The following is a 23,650-nucleotide window of genomic DNA, read 5'->3' as shown; positions in this document are numbered from 1 at the left end:
CTCTAAGGTGTTCTTTAAGTTTCTAAAACAGATTAAGATCGTATCGGACTAACTCATGACTGTCTCGAGGATGATCGATGGCAGTGAACCCAAGGCGTCGGATTGTTCCAGGTGTCGCAGCGATCGTGTGTTGTGTGATATTGTCATGCTTAAGGAGTGGGTGCTCCATGTATGGAAGCATTCTTCGAATTCGAAACTCGATTACAGCACGTTCTTTCTCACGTACCGACATAACTACGTTACACACTGCCATGTTACCTGCTACAATTCGGAGTTCTCTAGCAGCAGAGGGCGTAAATATGTAGACGTGAAGACTAGAGACGTAGAATGTTAATAACGTTCGTTTTATTTACAAATCTTTAAGAATTTTCGTGTAAAAACTAGGAGGCACTACTTCTCAGCACGCCCTTGTAATTTCAACAAAATAATTCCGCAGTAGTTTTCATTAGAAACTCTAGTTCCTTTTTTATAAACTGATATTACTTCCGCCACTCTCCAAGAGTCAGGTATCATCTTCCGCTTCCAGCATTTATTTAATAAATGCAAGAGACTCAGTTCTAACATTTAAACTCCACATTTAATAAGCTCTTCATCAACACTGGCTCTGAGCCCTATGGGACTTAACATCTATGGTCATCAGTCCCCTAGAACTTAGAACTACTTAAACCTAACTAACCTAAGGACAGCACACAACACCCAGCCATCACGAGGCAGAGAAAATCCCTGACCCCGCCGGGAATCGAACCCGGGAACCCGGGCGTGGGAAGCGAGAACGCTACCGCACGACCACGAGATATCAACATTGTCGGGTCCTACTGCTATTATCCGTAGATGTGCAGAATCTTTTTCCTGTTTGTTGTTTCAGGTGTTTATGAGCCATCCTTTGTCTACCACGTAGATCTTTTCAATGTTTGGTCTCATCTTTTCCCATTACTCTTAATCAATGTATCTCACTATTTTCGTATCATTGGTTCAAAATGGCTCTGAGCACTATGGGACTCAACTGCTGAGGTCATTAGTCCCCTAGAACTTAGAACTAGTTAAACCTAACTAACCTAAGGACATCACAAACATCCATGCCCGAGGCAGGATTCGAACCTGCGACCGTAGCGGTCTTGCGGTTCCAGACTGCAGCGCCTTTAACCGCACGGCCACTTCGGCCGGCTCGTATCATTGGTTTTTCTTTATATTACTGTTCCGTATACTTGTAATATAAGTTTTTTTGTCTTTAATCGCATTTTCTTGCTTCATTCAATCTTTCGACAACCTTTCTCCTCATCTTTTATTAGAAACTAAGTGTTGTGTTCAATAAAAGCTCTTTGCGTGAAACATACATACGTATGTGGCAGTAAGAGATTACCTTATCACAGAATGTAGTTGCTGTAAAGAGGTGGCTTGCTTATATGCAGAAACTATGCAACCTTGTCACAAGGCCAAATATTGTTAGACAAAAACGAAACGAAGGTATATGACAACGCAGAATAACAAAAAAAGGACGTGGCAACATCTTAGTGTTCACTAGCAGTGACCTGTCTTGAACTCCGGTCTTCTTTTTAACTCAATGGCCGATCTCTACTCTTCTAGAATGTGCAGTACGGGCATTCTTGGCGGTGACTATGGACACAGTCGTGATGCTGTCTTCAGGTACTGCTGATAATGCGCGATACAGAAGCTGATTCTGACTTGAATGGAGCCCTCCGTCGGCTGGTATCTGCGTTTAATGGAGGGACGTCCCCTTGGGATTTATTTGAGCGGAAGCATAAAATAGTCTTTGCCTTGTGGCACTCTCCCTGGAAACTAGCCTTAACTCACTGCCGGAGCTCGGCGTTCTTGCATGTATGGCTGTTTCGTATTTTCTAGAAAACACGGCAAAAAAGAAAACGAACAAGCTGAGCCATCAGCGTCACTACCGTCGCGGTATTAGCCTCCGAGAGAATTTACGTGTTCTACCAAACGGTGCACCGAATAAAACCGTTATCTCTGCTAGTGGCCTCATTACTACAACAACCCCCTCACTGAACAACCGGGAGACCCATGATTTACTTTCGCAACAGAGTTTCGTGTGAGCCGAACAATGACATGTGTTCCAAGACGTCTGATTAATCTTGACGGATGTAAAAGAAATTTTAAACGAAAATACCCATTCTTTATTGTGTCTTTGGGCTAAGAACATATAGTCAATCCTAACACGCTGTTGTGCTCTTACACAACCACGTTCGGTGTGTTCTTTTCGAAAAACATTATTTATTTCACGTACTTAATAGCAACGAAAGGAACTGACACGGTTAGTACCTTTATTTTTCACGTCATTAATACATACCGAGTAGCAAACACATAAACGAGAAACAAAACCGTCAGCCAACGTAGATATAACTCAGTGTGACTCATCATCAGAAATATTTTATATTTAAATGTAACTAAAGGAAGGAAAACGTCTCCCCCTATTACAAGGAAATATCATCAACTCGATCACATGCTTTAAGAAGAAAAGAGCACGGCAGCAAGATATGAGCCTCAGAAATCGATTCCGCACAAATGATTGGACTATAAATGGGTGCGTTATTAAAGCAGTAACGTAGCGCTGTTCGATTATTAACAGCATTGTTGTACATTATATTCTCTAAACTACACTGCTGGCCACCGTAAATGCAACACCCTGAAGGAAGCATCCGAATCAAGTGAAATTTACACCTTGGGTTTGCAGCGATGAGATATGCAGATTAGAATTTCAGCGCAGACGCACATCACGCGCGCCTGTGGCGCCACCTCATAGCGCCATTTAAGGCTTGGCGATTTCGACGAGTGTACGTTCGGCACGTGTGTTTACCTTGTGGTTGTTTCACAAGACGATCAGTTATGCCTCGTAGACAACAGCGAACATCGTTTGATCAAGTATCCGAGTTCGACAGAGGAAGGATAGTGGCTTACCGAGATTGTGGATTATCATACAGAGAAATCGCTAGTCGTGTTGGACGAAACCAAACAACTGTAATGCGGATATGTGACCGTTGGATGCAGGAGGGTACGACGGACCGACGTGGTCGATCGCATTCACCTCGGTGCACCTCTGCACGTACTGATAGGCAAATTGTGCACATGGCAGTGACGGATCGCTCAGTGACATCCCGAACCATAGCACAGCACATTGCGTCTGTAACGCATCATCCAGTGTCTGCGCGTACCATTCGACGCCGTTTACAGCAGAGTGGTCTGTCCGCAAGACGTCCATTGCTTCGTCTATCATTGACGCAGAACCACAGACGTCTCCGTCGCCAATCGTGTGATGACAGACGGATGTGGACGGCAGAATGGAATGACGTTGTCTTTACTGACGAGGCACGATTCTGTCTGCAGCACCACGATGGTCGGATTCGAGTGTGGAGACACCGTGGAGAGAGGATGCTGGACAGCTGCATTATGCACCGCCACACTGGTCTTGCACTGGGTATTATGGTATGGGGCGGTATTGGATATTACTCTCGCACGCCTCTAGTACGCATTGCCGGCGCTTTAAATAGCCGGCGCTATATATCCGAGGTGCTGGAGCCAGTTGTCCTTCCTTACCTTCAGGGCTCGGCTACAGCCATATTTCAACACGATAATGCGCGACCACACGTGGCACGCATTGTCCAAAGGTTCTTCGTCAATAAGTGCTTCCCTGGCCGGCTCGCTCTCCGGATCTTTCGCCGATAGAAAACATGTGGTCCATGGTTGCTCAACGAGTGACCCAGATTACATCCCTAGCTGCCACACCAGATGATCTTTGGCAATGTGTGGAAGCTGCTTGGGCTGCTGTACCCCAGGAACACATCCAACGTCTCTTTGACTCAATGCCGAGACGTGTGGCAGCGGTGATCTCCAACAATGGCGGCTACTCTGGCTACTCATTCTGGCAGGAACCACATTTCACAGACGTCTGTAAACGTAATCATTTGATACTTGGTCATCATGTTATCTACAAAATAAATTTTGTTGTGCTACCTCTTGTCTTTCTTGGTGTTGCATTTACGGTGGCCAGCAGTGTATATAGCTGGCACTGTTAAAGTGAAGTACCTACAATTACAGGAGCTGCAACATTCCTCAACGTTATTAGCATGATTAAAATTAATTAACTTCATTTGATAGTTCTGCAGTTGTTTATGCTTATTCATTATTATTTTGAGGCGTATATGTAGCAACAACAACAACAACATGCGTGTATGTGCATAACGTAGAGATGTAACGTACTCGTTTTACTTACTATTTTGTGAGTAAATGACATGTTTTGGAACATGTCATTTAGCGTCACGCGAATAGGGTTCTCCGGTTGTCACATCTCTGTACAGTATCTCGCGCTCGGGAATTACGCGGCTATAGGAATTACGCGACCACAGTGGAGCGGAGTAAGTAACAAACAAATGTTGACTGCAGAAGATCAGAAGCTATACATTCAGAAGGTCTTAACTGCGTACTATCTGAATAATGACTCAAAAATTCGCTCGGCAACTATTTCTGGGCCTGATGTCTTGAATGCGCGCTTTTTCTTCCTCCTTAAAATATGAGATCAAGTTACTGATATTTCCTTGTTGCTGTCTACCAGTGTCTTCATCGAATCGTATTACCTTGCTGTTTGCAACACACTCACGAACATGAATCACTACAGACGAAATTCTAAACAATTTACAACTTCTACCCTTCGTTTTGCAAGATATGTCTTATGTTTCAAGTCGTTGTCTTTATTTTCTATTAGAAAGTCCTCTATTTGTCCTCAGATATGAAGGGGTCGGCGAAAGAATGTGCTAACCCAGGAGAACATATTTTGAGTTACTGCATATTATCTGCTTGGTTCCAAAACAAGAACGTAAATACTGTAAGATAAAACAATATATCTAGAAGACAGCGCTTTCTTCTGACACATGTCGGATTAGCTGTCACCAGCAACTGGTGCATTCGAATGTACAACAGATAGTGTGAACAGTCTAATCTTTCCTAATTCAGGGTTAGTACTTTCTTCCGAAGACCTCTTCATATCTCATATGAAAATGATTCAGTTTGATATTATTACATAAATATTGGTCATCTCTTCTCAAACTTACCTCACTCTACCTCTTTTATATTTTCAGTGAGGTAAATAGCAATATACGTGATAACTAATTTATTCCCTATACTACCCTGAATTTAATTACACTACTGGCACCGAGCGAGGTGGCGCAGTGGTTAGCACACTGGACTGGCATTCGGAAGGGCGCCGGTTCAATCCTGATTTCGGTTTTCCGTGATTTCCGTAAATCGCTCCAGGCAAATGCCGGGATGGTTCCTCTGAAAGGGCACGGCCGACTTCCTTCCCTGTCGTTCCCTAATCCGATGAGACCGATGACCTCGCTGTTTGGTCTCTTCCCCAAAAACCAACCAACCAAAACTACTGGCCATTAAAATTGCTACACCAAGAAGAAATGCAGATGATAAACGGGTATTCATTGGACAAATATATTATACTAGAACTGACATGTGGTTACATTTTCACGCAATTTGGGTGCATAGATCCTGAGACATCAATACCGAGAACAACCACCTCTGGCCGTAATAACGGCCTTGATGCGCCTGGGCATTGAGTCAAACAGAGCTTGGATGGCGTGAGCAGGTACAGCTGCCCATGCAGCTTCAACACGATACCATGCAGCTTCAACACGATACCACAGTTCATCAAGAGTAGTGACTAGCGTACTGTGACGATCCAATTGCTCGGACACCATTGACCAGACGTTTTCAATTGGTGAGAGATCTGGAGAATGTGCTGGCCAAGGCAGCAGTCGAACATTTTCTGTATCCAGAAAGGCCCGTACAGGACCTGCAACTTGCGGCGATTGCATTATCCTGCTGAAATGTAGGGTTGCGCAGGGATCGAATGAAGGGTAGAGCCACGGGTCGTAACACATCTGAAATGTATCGTCCACTGTTCAAAGTGCCGTCAATATGAACAAGAGGTTACCGAGACGTGTAACCAATGGCACCCCATACCATCACGCCGGGTGATACGCCAGTATGGCGATGGCGAATACACGCTTCCAATGTGCGTTCACCGCGATGTCGCCAAACACGGATGCGACCATCATGCTGCTGTAAACAGAACCTGGATTCATCCGAAAAAATGACGTTTTGCCATTCGTGCAGCCAGGTTCGCCATTGAGTACACCATCGTAGGCGCTCCTGTCTGTGATGCAGCGTCAAGGCTGATAGTCCATGCTGCTGCAAATGTCGAGCTGTTCGTGCATATCGTTGGTGTCTTGCAAACGACCCCATCTGTTGACTCAGGGATCGAGACGTGGCTGCAGATCCGTTACAGCCATGCGGATAAGATGCCTGCCATCTCGATTGCTAGTGATACGAGGCCGTTGGGATCCAGCATGTCGTTCCGTATTACCCTCCTGAACCCACCGATTCCATAATCTGCTAACAGCCATTGGATCTCGACCAACGGGAGCAACAATGTCGCGATACGATAAACCGCAATCGCGATAGGCTACAGTCCGACCTTTGTCAAAGTCGGAAACGTGATGGTACGCATTTCTCCTCCTTACACGAGGTATCCCAACAACGTTTCACTAGGCAACGCCGGTCAACTGCTGTTTGTGTATGAAAAATCGGTTGGAAACTTTCCTGATGTCAGCACGTTGTAGGTGTCGCCACCGTCGCCAACCTTGTGTGAATGCTCTGAAAAGCTAATCATTTGCATATGACAGCACTTTCTTCCTGTCGGTTGAATTTCGCGTCTGTAGCACGTCATCTTCGTGGTGTAGCAATTTCAATGGCCAGTAGTGTACATATAGTCTGGTCTGTCCAAGCAAGAAGCATGACTTTCGGTTTTCGTATGCTATAGGCAGTTATTGGATATTACCTTGACTGTAATAGTCACTGGGTGCTCAGAGTTTAGGATCAGGCCACTTTATTTACTCCACATTTCTAGAGGATAACGTGTGCTCATAAAATGGAACTGGTCTTGGAAGATGGTGGTTCTAATGACGGATTCTCGGAAGGAGGTTTGTCGTATGTAGTTTCGCAGTCACGAAAGTAAAAATGTGATTTGCAGTGCGAAAGAACTTATTTTAGCTGTGTATTAGTGCATGGTGTTGGCCTTATGCTCTGATAAGTTTCAACAAAATCGACCTTCTCAGTGGTAGTGAATTAGAGTTTACCATGGACAGCGTGCTGTCTAGTTCAGCCGGAAAGACACAGATGTAAAAAGTCTAACGTTGCCCAAAAAGGCACTTACGGAATATACTCAGTTAATGGCGACTGTCTTCAAAGCAGCGCCGACTTGAGTCCACCTTCAACTACATTAGTGCCTAGCACTGATCAAAACATTTCTGCACGTCGTTCATCGCGGGGTTGCGCAGGGTCCTAACTGATTTGTTCCCCTGATGGAACGAAAGGACATGTATTTGGCAAGCTGATAGCACACTGCCTCATGTACTTGATTTTGCTGAAAATAATCACAGTTAAGGGAATAGTACACAGTGGAAGATCGTTTTCATACTTATACATTGGAACAAATAGTTCCTTAGTAATGCGAACAGTTTCATTTATTCTTTATTAATTTAATTCATTTTTTCCTCTTCTATCGGCCTTTATTTAACACAAACACTATGTGATCAAAATATACAGTGTGGCAGCACTTACATCCGCTCTTTAGCCAGTAAGATTTAAAATACATTTAGTTTAGAAGTCAAAACATTTATGAAATACTTTTAGATATTCTGAAAATACTTGATGACAGCTGTTGGTCTATGAGTAATACTCATATTTTCCATTGCTGACGGTGATAAAGGTGGCTCATGACATGAGACTAGTTGGGAATAGGGATGGATGAATTATATATTACTTTGATTGGAGAAAGAAGAGGGCTATAGGTGAGGGCGGCTGTTATGGGAGACCGTTTTGGAAAAGATGTGGGATGGAAATGATAGAGATGATGTAAATAATGGAAAAGATGATTCAAGAATAAATTGTTTTGCAGGGGGAATAGAGGGGAAGATTTGTGTTACAGATAGGAAGACTGTTATTCAGTTAAAGCAGGAAGGATTCTGAGGACCGCTGGGTAAGGTGGCGAAATCTTCTTTACGATAGGAGTGGGCAATGTGAAGGTGTAAGGCTTGCCGAGTGAGTTGCTACATGTTGGGCAGAGTACAAGTTTTTTATTTTAATTAAAAATAAGGTAGTTTTCTGTTTTATAATCTGTTTTACAAGTCTTCACATTACAGTACAATGTTTGGCAGAATTTTAGGTTATAAGGGCTTTTTTTCCATTTATCAGACAAGTGTAGTTATAACAATGAGTAATAATTTTATAATGCAATATTATGTACATGGGAACTGTATATAATACTATAGTTAATACGACTGTTGCTTGGATACTATTGTGCAGTATATTCAACAAGTACTCGTCAAAACTACGTGAAATCCACATAAACTTATTACCGTCATCTGTAACCGATAATTTTATAAGTAAGCATCTATACTTATTTAAATCATGTTTTACAGTTTGTATGTTGGTAATTGAAAGAGTGTCTGCCTTTTTATGAATGTAAACGGTGAGAAACAAATAATATTAATAAAATTTGAAGATAAACCTCCTCCGCACTGGCGTCACCTGTCCGCCGAACTTAAATCTTTCTATAATTTTTTGAGCGAGGTAGTAATTTCACACCGCGGTTAGGCATACCTTCATAATAATGACAGTGAAATTTATTTTGCAAGTGGTAAGTTTTTTGTAAGTTAACGATTCTTAATATTCTATAACTTTTAGTTTTTCGTCTTCTTGCAATAAGAAACGCCTGTCCCTCGTTATGTTACTTTAATTTTAATTGCTGATTTCTGATGAAGGAAGTAGCCAAAAGGGTGTAATAAATAAAATTTATTAAGCGATCTAGACAGTTTTATTCACTAAATATTTACAATGATCGCGGACACATACAGCCAATTTACTTCCTTTATCAATAAGACTTCGAAGGGTGGCTGTCAGGGATAATACGGTCCCGCAGTTCACATCAGTTTTGTGGGAAGTATAGCAAATCCGGAACTGATCAGTATACGAGAGGCTAGGGGAAAAACCATAAATGGGTACCTCATTTCAGTTTGGCTATTTATTGAATTTAAATGACGAAACGTATGTATATAGTCCGCCACGTCAAAGTACGGTATTATAAACTCTATGTAGTTGAGTAATTTTGTCTTATTTAAACTAAATGAGTCAGTTTTGACTTGCTGTCGATGTTAGTGATGTTCACATAGGTTCTTCACTCTCTAAGAGAATTTTCGAGGGGGTGCAGATTGTGTGCAAACTAGGAGGACAGGAATACGTAGGGAGTGCCAGTCACGCGTTGTTGAAAATAAAGACATTCAGGTTATATTGGCACTAAAGCCTGTAGCAGTGCCAAATGTTAATCTGATATACTACAAACAGTGTAAGGGAAAGATGGAGTTCTACTTACCGTAAAGATGCCTGCAGTTCAACATCTGTAACTCTGCGTATCATCTTTTCGGTAAGTAGCAATCTATCATTTCCTTATACTTCTAATATTCCAACTTGGAGTTTGTATTGTGTGGTCCTATATTAGCTAAGATGGCAATAGTCCACTGGTGTGTCGGTTACCACCGCCGACTCTGAGCAGTGTTCCGTGTCGACAGGAGGAGCCGTACATCATGATGCGGAAGGCGATGCCGGGCGAGACGCTCAGGGGCAACGAGCGCTTCGAGGGCTACTGCAAGGACCTGGCCGACCTCATCGCCCGCAGGATCGGCATCAACTGTGAGTGCTCGCCCTGCGCTCTGCGGCAACAACTGTCTCCCAAGCATATCTCATCCAAAGAGGCTCGATCTGCAGTGTGCATCTACTCTATACATTGTGTCTCTTTTCAGCTTCTAAAGAAAAGTAGGAGCAATAGCAAATGGCATATTCACTGGAGCCGAGGGACCGCTACGGTCGCAGGTTCGAATCCTGCCTCGGGCATGGATGTGTGTCATGTCCTTAGGTTAGTTAGGTTTAAGTAGTTCTAAGTTCTAGGCGACTGATGACTTCACAGGTTTAGTCGCATAGTGCTCGGAGCCATTTGAACCATTTTGAAATGGCATATTCAGACAAAATTAAGGGGAACCGGAGGTGGTCAAACCCAAAAAATTACGATTTTTTTTTTTTTGCTACCGAAAATTAATTGGAACATTCCTCTTTAATGTAAACTTTGAATTATTGCTCTACTCGCCCCAGAAGTGGAGTTATTACCATTTTCCCCCACGCACGCAGAGGAAATGGGCGGCCGCTGAATGCATCTAACACCCTCTCGTGACTTCCAGGCGAACTGCTTGGGATTTTCTCGGCCTGTTACGCATACAGCGCCTTATGTTACGCATACAGCGAGTGTGCAAGGGTTGGCTACATTGTTTTCTGTGACAAATGAAGCGCTAAGAGGGATTTGGTAGTGGGATTAGATGATTCCTGGCAAAAGAGGAGTCATAAATCCCTGAATGGGGTTGTAACTGCTACTTGCGGTGATAGTACAAAAGTGATAGATGTTGCAATATTATCAAAACATTGTAGGTGCAAAAATAAAATCAAAGGATAGCGCAGTGGAAGCTGTGAGGCAAATTTTAGTGGATCAAGTGGAGCAATGGAAGTGGATGGAGTGAAACAAATTTTTGAACGTTCAGTTCCCAGATACAACGTTAGGTACAAATACTACCTTGGGGATGGTGACTCCAAAGGTTTCAAGACTATAGAGGAACTGAAACCATATGGAAATGAATCTGTAGTTGAAAAGTTGGAATGCATTGGGCATGTGCAAAAGCGTATGGGTGCACAGCTTCGAAGGCTCAAACAAACTTTGGGTTCAAGTAAGCTCAGTGATGGAAAGACAAAAGGAGGGAGAGGCAGGCTTACTGATGAGGCGATTGAACGTCTACAGAGATACTATGGGTATGCTATAAGGCAAAATACTAGTAATGTTAGTGGCATGCGAAAAGCAGTGTCGGCATTGTTCCTTCATACTGCCTCTTCCAATGAATACCCTCAACACAGCCTGTGCCTAAAAGATTCCTGGTGCAAATATAATGCAACAAAGGACTATGATCACAAACATGGTTTTCCAGCAGCTGTCATAAATACAGTAAAACCAATTTTTCATGACTTAGCACAGCCAGAATTGTTACACAAATGTCTACACGGAAAGACGCAGAATCATAATGAGAGCGTAAACAATTTGATTTGGAAAGTGATTCCTAAAATGGTGTTTGTAAGCATAAAAACACTGCACTTTGGCATTTATGATGCAATAGCAACCTACAACCAAGGGAACAGTGCGAAGTGTGAAGTTCTGAAGGCATTAGGATTTACAGCTGGGGTGAACACTGTACGAGCACTAAGAAATATTGACAGAGAAAGGAAAAGAGGAGCAGAACGAAGAGAAAGGCATATGAAGTATGATGGAACAACAGGCCAGAAAAGAAGAGAGAAGAGGAAGCTTTTGAAGGATGAACAAGAAGACCCTGATAATCCATCCTATAGTGCAGGAATGTATTGAGAAACTTTGATAGCCATTTCCCGTAAATTAGAATTTTTCGAATATAAGGAACATTTTCTCAAAATCCACTCAAGCTAGAGAGATGAAATTTTTATACAGCACTCCCAGTTGTCAAACGTACATTGTAACACAACCATTTGGCAATATGTTCAGTAGTTTCATTTCAGTTTAATTATAAAGTAATTATTTGTAAAAAAAAATTGGGTCATTAATAAAAAAAATAATTGGAAGGAAACTAGAAAAGATACTCCAAAATCCCTCTGTCATAACTGCAATACTAAACCACTCTATATGTAAAAAAAAATTCAAATTTTTCTATTTGGCAGTTTATCCATAAATGTTCCACAAACTTAGTGATTTTAACATGGGCAGCATAGGCACCTCCGGCTCCCCTTACAACAAAGTTGGAAATAAAACTGGAGTATTCAGTCACTCTCCATTTTAAACATATGTTATTCTAAAATTACCTGAATTGTCTAGTGACTCTTCTTTATAGATACTGTACAATATACACTACCGGCCACTAAAATTGCTACACCACGAAGATGACGTGCTACAGACGCGAAATTTAACCGACAGGAAGAAGATGCTGTGATATGCAAATGATTAGCTTTTCAGAGCATTCACACAAGGATGGCGACATCTACAACGTCCTGACATGAGAAAAGTTTCCAACCGATTTCTCATACACAAACAGCAGCTGACCGGCGTTGCCCGGTGAAACGTTGTTGTGATGTCTCGTGTAAGGAGGAGAAATGCGTACCATCACGTTTCCGACTTTGATAAAGGTCGGATTGCAGCCTATCGCGATTGCGGATTATCGTATCGCGACATTGTCGCTCGCGTTGGTCGACACCCAATGACTGTTAGCAGAATATGGAGTCGGTGGGTTCAGCAGGATAATACGGAACACCGTGCTGGATCCCAACGGCCTCGTATCACTGGCACTCGAGATGACAGGCATCTTATCCGCATGGATGTAACGGATCGTGCAGCCACGTCTAGATCCCTGAGTCAACAGATGGGGACGTTTGCAAGACAACAACCATCTGCACGACGACGTTTGCCGCAGCATGGACTATCAGTTCGGAGACCATGGCTGAGGTTACCCTTCACGCTGTATCACAGTCAGGAACGCCTGCGATGGTGTACTCAACGACGAACCTGGGTGCACGAATGGCAAAACGTCATTTTTTTTTTATGAATCCGGGTTCTGTTTACGGCATCATGATGGTCGCATCCGTGTTTGGCGACATCGCGGTGAACACACGTTGGAAGCGTGTATTCGTCATCGCCATACTGGGGTATCACCCGGCGTGATGGTGAACAGTGGACGTTACATTTCAGATGTGTTACGACCCGTGGCTCTACCCTTCATTCGATCCCTGCGAAACCATACATTTCAGCAGGATAATGCTGTGACGACTGCTAGAGTGTTTACTGTCATCACCAACTGAAAGTAACGGTGCATCCAGAGCAGAAATAGTAGTTAAACTTACGGCCATAATAAACTTGTACGCCAGACCAGGTATAGAAAGTGAAACCCTTCTCTTTCATGAGGCATTCTTTCACCCACTGACATACCCAGGCACATCTCACGACCCGCCCTCACAGCATCATTGATAACGGGAACAACCGAATGGAAACAATGGGTTCTTTCGGTTGTTAGAAAACAATCGACTTATTCAGTTGTAGTTTCCCATATCGGTTGAACTATTCATTCATTCTTCCGAGTGAAACTACTTTGTGGGAGTTACCCAATGAAAACAATCGAGTCAGCTGGTTGTTATTTTAGATGTCGGTCGGAAAGTTATTCATTTATTTTTTCGAGTTAAATCAGTCTGTTGGAGCAACCGAGTGAAACATTCTGCACTGTTGTAGCATCGTATATTGACAGCATTATTCGTTGGACAGCATTATTCGTTCTTTCTTTTCAAGTGTCGGTTGAACCATATATTCATTCTTTCAACCGAAGCCAGTTTTAAGCTTTTCAACAGACTCAGCTCTCCATTTATTCTTCTGAGTCAAACCAGCCTGCAGAAGATTTTATAAGCAGTGCACATTATACCGCCAGAGGGTAGCCCAACCTCTTGGGTAAGTGAAGACATATCTTAGTGGGTATGCCAAACTTAAAATAAGAATTATATATGTTCATTCAATAATGTCCTGAATGGAGTACTTTTTCTTTTCGTCGTTTAAAACTGATTATATACTGTTGTGGAATAAATTGTTCCAGGTGCCATTAACGCGTAACTAATTATGCTGAAGTATAGCTGAATTAGGCCTCCCGTCATTAACATTGCCGACTTCAAAAACCCCGGACATCAAATCAGATTATTTTCCCGGACGCATACAGTCCGTTGACGGTAAGTTGACCGGTGGTCACGATGTATTGCGGGGAATGTTCCATATCTTGCTGACGACGCCAGCGAATGCGCGCCTCCTACCTATCAGCAGATATAAATTACACACGAGAATAAATCGGATTTGTGAAAGCACATTACAGAGACGTTTACGCTCAAACGTTGTGCTCATCTGCAGTAAGATATATGAACGTAAAGAAAGTCAGTTTTAACGCAGCTCAGTGACTAGAAGGCAAATGACGGTTAGAATATCTAGCTGTCTGGCAGGCGAGGCGGCGTCGAATCAGTGGCGAATACAGAAAAACCTCAAGGAGGGAGCGCTAAAGATATCTTTCGCAACCCTCACTTTTACCGTAATAAAAAATAATCAAGTCATATTCGGCGGATATTCCGTATTTATAATGCTTCGTATCGAAGGTTCTCTGTGCAAGAAAACAGTAGAATATTCGCGACTTTGCTGGAACAAATGCAAGACAGAATAACACGTCGAGATCACTAGAATGGCCGAGACTTTCCTCGTAGGAATGTGTTAGCTAGCTATCTATGTCCCAGACAGAAACGTATAAAATACGATGACGCGGACGAGCGTGCTAAATAGGAAAGTACAACTACTGGATAACTCGATTCAGTCGAGTCGACTGACGAAAGAAACGAACGAATAGCGTGCACGATGATTGGAGGGGACGTTGTGGGTGGCAATGCGGCGCCGCAAGGGGTGGGGGGGAGGGGTGTTAGCGGGGCGCCCCGTGATTTCCTCCCCCCCCCCCCCTCCCCCAAATGAGATAGAAATGTGCGGTTTGCGGCATACATTTCATACACACCTACGGTTCTAGTAACCGCTTAACAGATTTCATTGTGTTCAGGTGAGCATATTTTCTTTTCCCAAATTCGGGACACATTACAAAATTCTGATATTGCAAAAGCAAGTCTTAATTAAATGTAATAAATGTAAAATATCGCTTTAATGTGTTACAAAAACTACATTAACTTATTTCTTATTACTATCTCCTAAGCTGAAGGAATGCGAGCAGACATACAGTATTTACCAGTGCTGTAAGTTTTCTTCAGCATGTCTGTATTCTCCAACAACATATGAAAACATTCAGCTCAAGTTTCATCATAACTCACTCTAGCCACTAACACTGCCCTCGTAGTTTCTAGAATAAACTGTGCTTTGTCACTGCCCCACACGTTACTTGTTTTGGACAATACCCTTTCAGTACCAGCATACAGACATATGTGAAAAGAACATTTAATTCGGGATAACTTGTTTCATAATTGTTAGGTCCGGGACAAATTACTCCCCTGAATGACTTTAAAAAAATTCGAGACAAAACTAGAAAAATCATGACCGGCACGAAAAGGAAGGGGAGGAGGACGGAAGTATGGTCACCTTAAATGTGCACGCCATCTTTAGCACACAAGATACATAAGCGATATTCCAGTTCCATGTCCAGTTTAGCATGTCCCCATTAATGTGTGCTGTTGCTCCTCTGATGAGAGCATACAATTCCTGCGGGTCCCGCCTAAAGAAAAAAGTGTAACGGGTCTTCGCAGGAGCGGGGTTCCAGATTTGATCTGTACCAAAAATTCCACAGAGTCCCAATTTCTGGGGGATGGCCAGTCAATAGGTAGCGTGGGAAAATAAAGAAAAAAAATAGCTTTAGGTATGCGTGAACATTATGCCGCAAACTGCATTCTCCACTTATTCCCATTTCTGAAATATACGTGATCAAAGTTGTAAAGATCATTTAGGACCAATCCTGAGAAATCTGAACGTTTGTAGCCCTAGCTGAGGAGCAATGGCGAGTGTAATGGCTGCCTTAAGTGTTTATGAAGAAAAAAAGGAACCTGCCCTCGTTTTAGCTACAGTTTGGATTCAGTTTTATAGAAAATGTGTGATAATGTTCACAAATTAAAAATCATTTGAATCTAACTCGTAAACTCTTATTCGTCAATTTATTTGTGTCAGAGGTATTATTTTTTACATAAAATTACATCACCGGGTACATACGTACAAAGGGATGGAACGAAGATTGGGTTTAACGCCCCTTTGATATTGAAGTTATAAAAGACGGAGCACAAGCTCGGAATGTGTCAAAGACGGATAAGGAAATCGCTCCGTGTCCTTTTCAAAGGAATCATCCGGGCATTTGCCTGAAGCGATTTAGGGAAATCGCGGTAAACCTAAATCTGGATAGACCAGTTTACTAATCACTGCACCCCGTCGCTCTGTCCAGTGCATACAATGCTGTTTACATTTCATAATCTGTGGAAAGTAGTTTGAGTAATATTTCATGGGTATGAATAAATACTACTCAGATTGGTACATTGGTACTCAACTTTGGAAGTTAAGCCAATCGCAAAGCAATATTGTAAACAATCCGTAACAGTGTAACCAAGTTCGTACACATGTAGCACCCTGTCGCCAGTAATACTTGTACTATCGTTCCGATATTTGCAGTAGCTTTTAGTTCAGTTCTTCGTCCGTGTTTATTAATAGTGTGTTCACGCTATAGAGAATGAGCTTTCTGTTTGCCGCCTGGATCAAAATGCCGAAACGCTCAGTTGCTTGGGAATTTTTTGCGAAAACAGAAAGAGATGTTTCCGGAATGTGTTTCTTAGGCTGTTTCCAGAAAGAGTCTTCCACACTCTGAAGCGGAGTAAGACCGACGACCAGTCCTCAGATGTTTACTAACACAAGTACCTCTTTTCATACCTTCCAATCAAAACAGTTCACCTGTTGGCCTTGTAGGATTAACACTCCTAGAAGGCGGACTGTAGCTAAATCATTTCTCAACAATTTTTCCTTAAATTAACGCTATACAGAAGGTCAATTCTACAATCTCTTTTGACGTCGGTACTGCCTGTTTCGACGAACTGTTCTAAAATTGGCCGCCCCATGTAAAGTAATTAGTAAGACTAGCAAAGACTGACAAGCTTGTTGGAAGAATTATGGTAATGTCTAGTGCATCCGTAAAGGTACGCATATACTACATTCCTAGTGCAGCATATTCTAGAGTACATCTCCAGTGTTCCAACTACTTATCAAGTCTTGCTGATGGAAGAAGATGACGGACTTAAAACGTGCTAACTTCTTCTTTACTTTGACTCCTATTGCCACTACTGTTCGGTTAAGACTGTTTTATGAAAAGTTGAAGGGACGGTCAGTCAGATACAGTAAGTGCCGTATAAGGATTTTCACATTGTCTTGCAAGCAGGTACGCCGTTGATACTTTTCCCCCATCCTGACAATTAGCTTTTCAATTTTGAAAGTGCATTACTGCACATAACACGTAAAGGTTCTGTAGCAAAGCGTTCACCAAAACACCTCGTAAACTGTTGTGATTAAAGCAACACATCGCTGTACATTTAGTCCAACCCCTAAGCAGACTGTTTCTATCCAAAACGATTATGTCTCTGGCATTTTCTGTTAGGTAGAATCTATGTCTAACAAAGATTGACTGAGATCGCAGATACGGAACACAAGTACACTTCAGTCACATACAAAATATATACATATAGGTGAACACTTAAACAGATAAAATAGGCACAAGTATTATTTGTCTAACTGCTGCTGTCATAATAAATAACTTCGATTACTGTCTTCTAATGAAGGTGGATATATGGGTAGACAGCGCAGTTTTGTTATACGAAAATGTCTTTCACAAAAATAGCAAATATGATGCTTATTGGCTTATTACTGTTAGCATCTGTGTTCTCTTAGTATTCAAAATAACCTCGTTGAGAAACATTATTTATTAAGCAGAGCGATCAGCAAACAAGGAAATGATCCTGACTGAGTAACATTAATATTAGCACCTAGCAATGAGTGATGGCCTAGCTTTAAATAATGTGCCTGTAAACGGTTTTAAATTCAAGTCGTTGTTAACGGACTATAAATGCCTCTGTTGATTCAAGAGTATTATCTGCTATAACCTGTATTTACATTTTTAAGAGAGCAAAATAATATAATCTTTATCGCCAGTGTCTTCAAAATATATTTAGCTAAACTGTGGCTTTGAAACAGCCACTAATTAACAAAATAACTAATAGGAAACTATTGCCTTCAGCATAAACCGATCTGTCAACGCGCGTTGTTATGGGACAACCCCAAGTAAAGTGGTGGCATTTGAAATAGCATTTTGCAGTACAGAATGTAATTTTAATTTGAGGTGTTATTAGAAGAGAACTGTTAGAACGTAAATCGAAAACTGAGTGGAAACTGTGTAACGCAATTTAATAATATTTATCGAAGAGAGTTCGTACTGACATCCCGCAGCAACGAAATGTCAATCAACAGTAGACAATGTGATTGTAGAGAAGCGTGTGCTGCAACTTCTTACCTGAGACGACTGCTGTAATATCTCTGGTGCTTACGCTCCGTTATCTCGTTGATCGCTAGTAAATCAAATTTCATCATAATAAACTTTCCCTCTTTCTGTAGACGTAACGGAACGGAGCTAGTCGGGTTAATTTAACTTTAAGAACATTAATTTTCAGAAGCAGCCGTGTACGGCTGGTCGAATGTCGACCCTGTTGCGCAGACCGCCCATTTGTTTGCACATCACCAAAATTAATCTCTTCAGAAACACGGCCCTCATGTAAACTGTGATACTTCATACCCTACCAGACAATACACAGTTTATTGCCGGTAATGACAACCATCCATTTTGTTCGTGGTATTCAACTCCACTCACAGTTGCCGCTGCACATAAGGTACCATCGCTCCTCAACTGTCTCTTCGTAACATCGCTCACAGATGTTAACTTTCCTAACGGGCGGAAGCTCCTAAAATTACAGTGAAATTACATACATATATAGAAATAAAATTACACAATAAATAATACTATTAATTTTTACATAACACATTACGTTACATCCGTACACACTAAGTCATTACGTTCCAAGATAGATAACGTTAACAGAGAGAAAAAGCAAAATACAGAGGTAAAAAAAGAACATACACACTTCACTAATATTTTAAAGAACTCGAATCGGTTAGGAACACAAGATGTACAATACAAACAACATATGTCATATAAGGCCGTTTGACCAAATAATGATTTCAAGAATTCTACATGGGCAAATTTTGAAAAGCAGTAATAATTAGAATGAAACTCTCGCCCTGGCCAAAAATTATTTATTTTGTTTCTTCCTTACGTATATCAGCATATTGCCGTTCTCAAGGAAACAGAACACTGCTGACACGAAATGTCGTGTACAACTGAACAACTTATTCTTGTTAAGCGTAAGTCAGCTTGCACTTATGCTTAGTAAGATTAAGTTGGACCCCCTACTTTGTATCAATGGTGTTCTGTTCCTCTGACAGTGGTGAAATGCCAAACGCGCAAAGAAGAAATAAAATTAATATTTTGTGGTCAAGACGAGAGTTTCATTATAAGTGCATAACATAAAGCTTTCAGGCAGTAATTACTCTCCACAATATTTACAGTCGCTTGTACTCTCTACTTGTAGAATGGCAGCTGTGACTTCATCCTTCCCTTTCTTCTGCCTTTGAAGTCAGTCTCTTATGTTAGAGGAATATGTTAGCGTTCAAGTAGACGTTGAGTAACTTATCAAGTAAAGGTGATACTGCCTAACATTGTGGTGTTCGGCACAAAAAATCGGCTAGAAGCGGTGAACTGAAGTGTTGTATCAGCTGATGGTGTAGCGGTTAATACGTGCTCGAAACTGAATTAGACATTGTTTTTTTTGCGCTCGAAAGCAAATATATTAGCTACTGTTATGGAGAAGGTGGTGGAGAACAGTCTTGAAACCATGGCGAAAGAATGCTACTTGATCTCGAACTCGATCCAGGTCGCCGTCTTTAGCTCAGATATAAACACATTCAAATCAGCACCCACCACCCTAGGAGGGAACCACTGAGTTTCCTTAGAAAGAGAACGCCACATAGTGTCTCCTATTCAACAGAACATAAGAGTTGTTAACTTGCGTGACAAAAGCATAATTTCCGAGACAAGTGATGTAACTGTAAATTTGTCTGCCTGTGGCAGTCTGCCAACTTTTCCGTGATGAAACGTACGTGGAAAAGAAAAAAAATGTAAATCGTATTTTCGGGATAAAAGCTTTAGCCAAACATTCACGTACTCTTAGTCGTCTCGTGCTCTTAAATGATTACATCTATCAACACCTTAGGGCTAGTTTTAATTGAAATATTGTGTATAAACAGCGTCAGTACAAAAGCGACAGTGATACTTGCATTTCCGAATGAGTGGGTATCGTCACGTCGGTATTTGCTAGTGTGAACAGAAAAACAGGGCTAAGGAAGCTAACTTACCTGAGAAAACTGTCGCAGTCATTCAGTAGTGAGCGATGTAGGGAAACTCAAACACGGCAGCACTCGTCTGAAGTACGAAATTGTTTCTTACTGCATGTACTTCCATTGACGGCTAAAAGGTACCTTCGGGCTCATTATGGCACCGAACCAGCGTATGATAGGCTGGAGTTGGTTTACAGTTCCACCTCAAATAGGTATGAAACTGAACAGATAGAAGAGTGATTTCACGGCTGTAGAAAGCTATTGCAGCCACAGAAGCAGTTGTTCGTGCCATTTAGATGTTGTGTAAAACATAGCGTGGAAAGAGGCAGTGTGTTTATACACTCATGTTCAGAAAAAAAACAGAACACATTGAACGACTAGAAATAGGATGTTCATATTCGCAGGACGTGTACATTAATATGTTCTGCAGAAATTAGTATTTGAACCATGTTGGCTTGCGGGTTCAAGGTCAACGCTGATATCGCAGCGCAACACCACCTGCCGGTAAAACGTGCCTGCAGCTCTCGTTTTCGATACAAACCGAAGGAAATGGATCAGTGTGACTTGAGCAGACGTGCAGGATGCCTCGTAGACGTATGCGAGAACCGTACCGTCCAATCAGTGAGTTTGAAAGAGGGCGCATTATTGCCGCATGGGAAAGTGTGCTGCAGCCATCGGAAATTGCTGCTCATGTGGGACGATGTGTTTCGACAGTGTAACGAGTGTCTGCCGAATGGTTCATGAAAGGCCTAGAACAAGACGAGATGGGTCAGGTCGCACCAGCCAGCCCGTCCCCCGAGAAGATCGACACCTCATCCGAATGGCATTGCAGGACAGATCTGAGCTTTCCTCGGCTCCGCATAACAGTGGAATAGTGTAACACATCGTGCACTATCAGGAGTCAGAGCCCATTGCAGTTTATTACGGCATGGGATACATGCCAACCTTTGACGAATGTACAGAAAAAAGGTGTACGGAACGACGTCACTGGGGACAGGAATGGCATCAGGTAGTGTTTTCGAACGTATCCAGGTTCTGCTTGTTTGAAAAGGATGGCTGCATTTTGGCTCATCGTGGACAGGGGGAGTGGCATCACAGTGGCTGCATTTGCACAAGACATACAGTGCCAACTCATTGCTTTATGGTGCGGCACGGTACTATTGGGTACAACCACAAATCACATCTGGTGCGTGTCCAGGGCACTGTGACCAGTGAATGACTTCCCTTTTCTGGATAACGCCTCGGACACCATTTTTCAGCAAGACAATGTACTACCACATGTTGCTGCACGAACACGTGCCTTCTTGGTGTCACAGGGTGTCAGCCTTTTACCCTGGCCACCCGGATCACCACACGTGTCGCCAATTGAAAATGTGTGGGATATGGTGAGACGACTGGGGCAGCGCTGTGACCCAGTGCCAACCACCAAAGATCAACTTTGGAACCAGGTGAATGCGGCGTGGATGGCTATATCACAGGGCGCCATTCGCGCCTTATACGCGTTGATGCCATCACGTACGGAACAAGTTGTCAGGGCCCATGGCGGATTCTGCGCCTACTAGACAACAGGAAACATGCTGAACCAATGAGACTGAAATGTTAATCATTTCTGCTGAATATACTAATGTACGTGTCCTGAGAAAATGAAAGTCCTATCTCTAGTCATTCAAAGTTTTATGTTATTTCTGAACATGAGTGACATAAAAGAATGAGCTCACGCAAATGGTTTCAGATCATGCTGACGCTTCAGACACCCGTGATTTCGCTAGATTCCACGACCATTGCATCCTACGTCATGTACAGTATGTTCAGGAATATGTGCCATACCTGATATTTCACTGCCGCAGAAGATTTTAGGTATGCTGTAAATAGCATAATTGACCCCAGTAGGAGTGAGGATGATTTTTTACTGACAGACCTTACTGTAACTCAGACTTACTATAACATGATAATTTTCACAAAAAATGAATTATAATCGGGTTAGTATGATGATCAGTGAAGAATCGGCACAGCCTATTATCGGAGAAGGATGAGGGAGGACGTGAAGTATACCAACTTGATCACGGTTGACCCTGACGTTCTGCCTTCCCCACATAATGCCCTCATTCCTGAGTGTCTGGAATGTGAGGGTATCGTAGGAGTGGAGTTATTTACTTCTTTATATTATTTCTATCAGAATACATGTAGGATTTTCTTAGAGACGTCATTTTTAAAAGGTGCAACCACGCCAATCCATTGGGAACCTGTAAAGTCTGTTGACAGACGAATGACACATATTGTCTGCAAATCGTTTGACGAATATGGCGAATAGTGTCCCAAATAGATACAGATCATAAATAATTTTGCAAACATCACAATACTTAACAACTGGATTTACGTTATTACTGTTCTTAATGGTACAAATATTTTCCATTTAAACAAAAATTGTTCGACGTTTTTTCTGCTTTAGTAGCATTTAGAAGTGTTTGTCAACAAGCAAGAAAAATCTTTGTTACTGTGAATATTATATTTAAATAACAAATACTGGTGTTATGCCGTTTATCAATACAATCACCCTCATTTTTGAAGTGTGGCAAATATATAGGGAATTTGTTTTTACTTGAGACAACTAAATATCTCGAAGACAACGCATGTTACGTAAAAAAAATATTCTCGGTGAAAAGTTAATATTAGCACTGGGGACCTGTTTGTGCTAGAACTGGCCATCTCTTAAACACCCGTCCTCCGTGGGCGGAGTCAGCTTTATATTTTCAAGTGCGAACATTCAATTTCTATAGCACATTCGGATTCTACACCTAAAAGACGTACTGTTTACTCAAATCATTGTTTCCCATTCGTGCTAGATGGCACCGTAATCGACAAATGTCAAGTGTACCTGTTTTTGCAATTAAGACCCGACGCATTCGATGCTTCCTGTCATTTGCAGTGTAAATGTGAACCTTTGCGTTTTATGATTGGTACTGATGTTCAAACGTTACTTAAGTGTTGCAAATGCTATAGTACAATACAAAAAATATTTCGAAAAGCCGACATTTATGGCAAATAAAGTGCTTGTATGCTAACGTGTTTCTCTGTTCCCTCCGGGGTTGAGTGTGATCGGTGTCAAAACCACTGGAATGCTTCATTTCGGTGACGCCCTCGAACCCCACCATGAGAGTGGCTGATTTCATTATGTATTTCCATCCATCCGCTGTAAATCCCGCACTGGCCGCTTCGTGGTTAACGACAGAATGCAAACCACAAACATTGTAATACGGTAAATTTGAGATGCAAGTATCACTGCAAGTGAGCCCCTCAATGGTGAGAAGCAAGGGACTCGCCAATATCAAGCATTCCGATGGAAACAGAAAATCATTACACCCACATCGTTGCTCCTGAATCACGTTAGGCGTAGTGGGTTCAAATCGAACACTGAAGCGGCTAAGCATATTGTACTGTACAATCAAATTTGCAAGA

General features: G+C 42.0%; 1 protein-coding gene across 1 annotated transcript in view; it reads left to right on the top strand.

The window, feature by feature from the left end:
• The window catches only part of LOC124613042 (glutamate receptor 1-like), a 1,340,173-nt gene that overhangs the window by 1,104,245 nt on the left and 212,278 nt on the right, over nucleotides 1-23,650 (top strand). Inside the window, exon 11 of the mRNA XM_047141610.1 lies at nucleotides 9,663-9,783. Within this exon, the coding sequence (XP_046997566.1) occupies nucleotides 9,663-9,783 (121 nt within the window). The remainder of the gene's footprint in view (nucleotides 1-9,662; nucleotides 9,784-23,650) is intronic.

This window comes from Schistocerca americana, chromosome 4 (assembly GCF_021461395.2).
Source record: "Schistocerca americana isolate TAMUIC-IGC-003095 chromosome 4, iqSchAmer2.1, whole genome shotgun sequence".
Classification (NCBI taxonomy): Eukaryota; Metazoa; Arthropoda; class Insecta; order Orthoptera; family Acrididae; genus Schistocerca; species Schistocerca americana.
The sequence above is the reverse complement of the archived record's forward strand: the minus strand, read 5'-3'. Positions and strand labels throughout refer to the sequence as shown.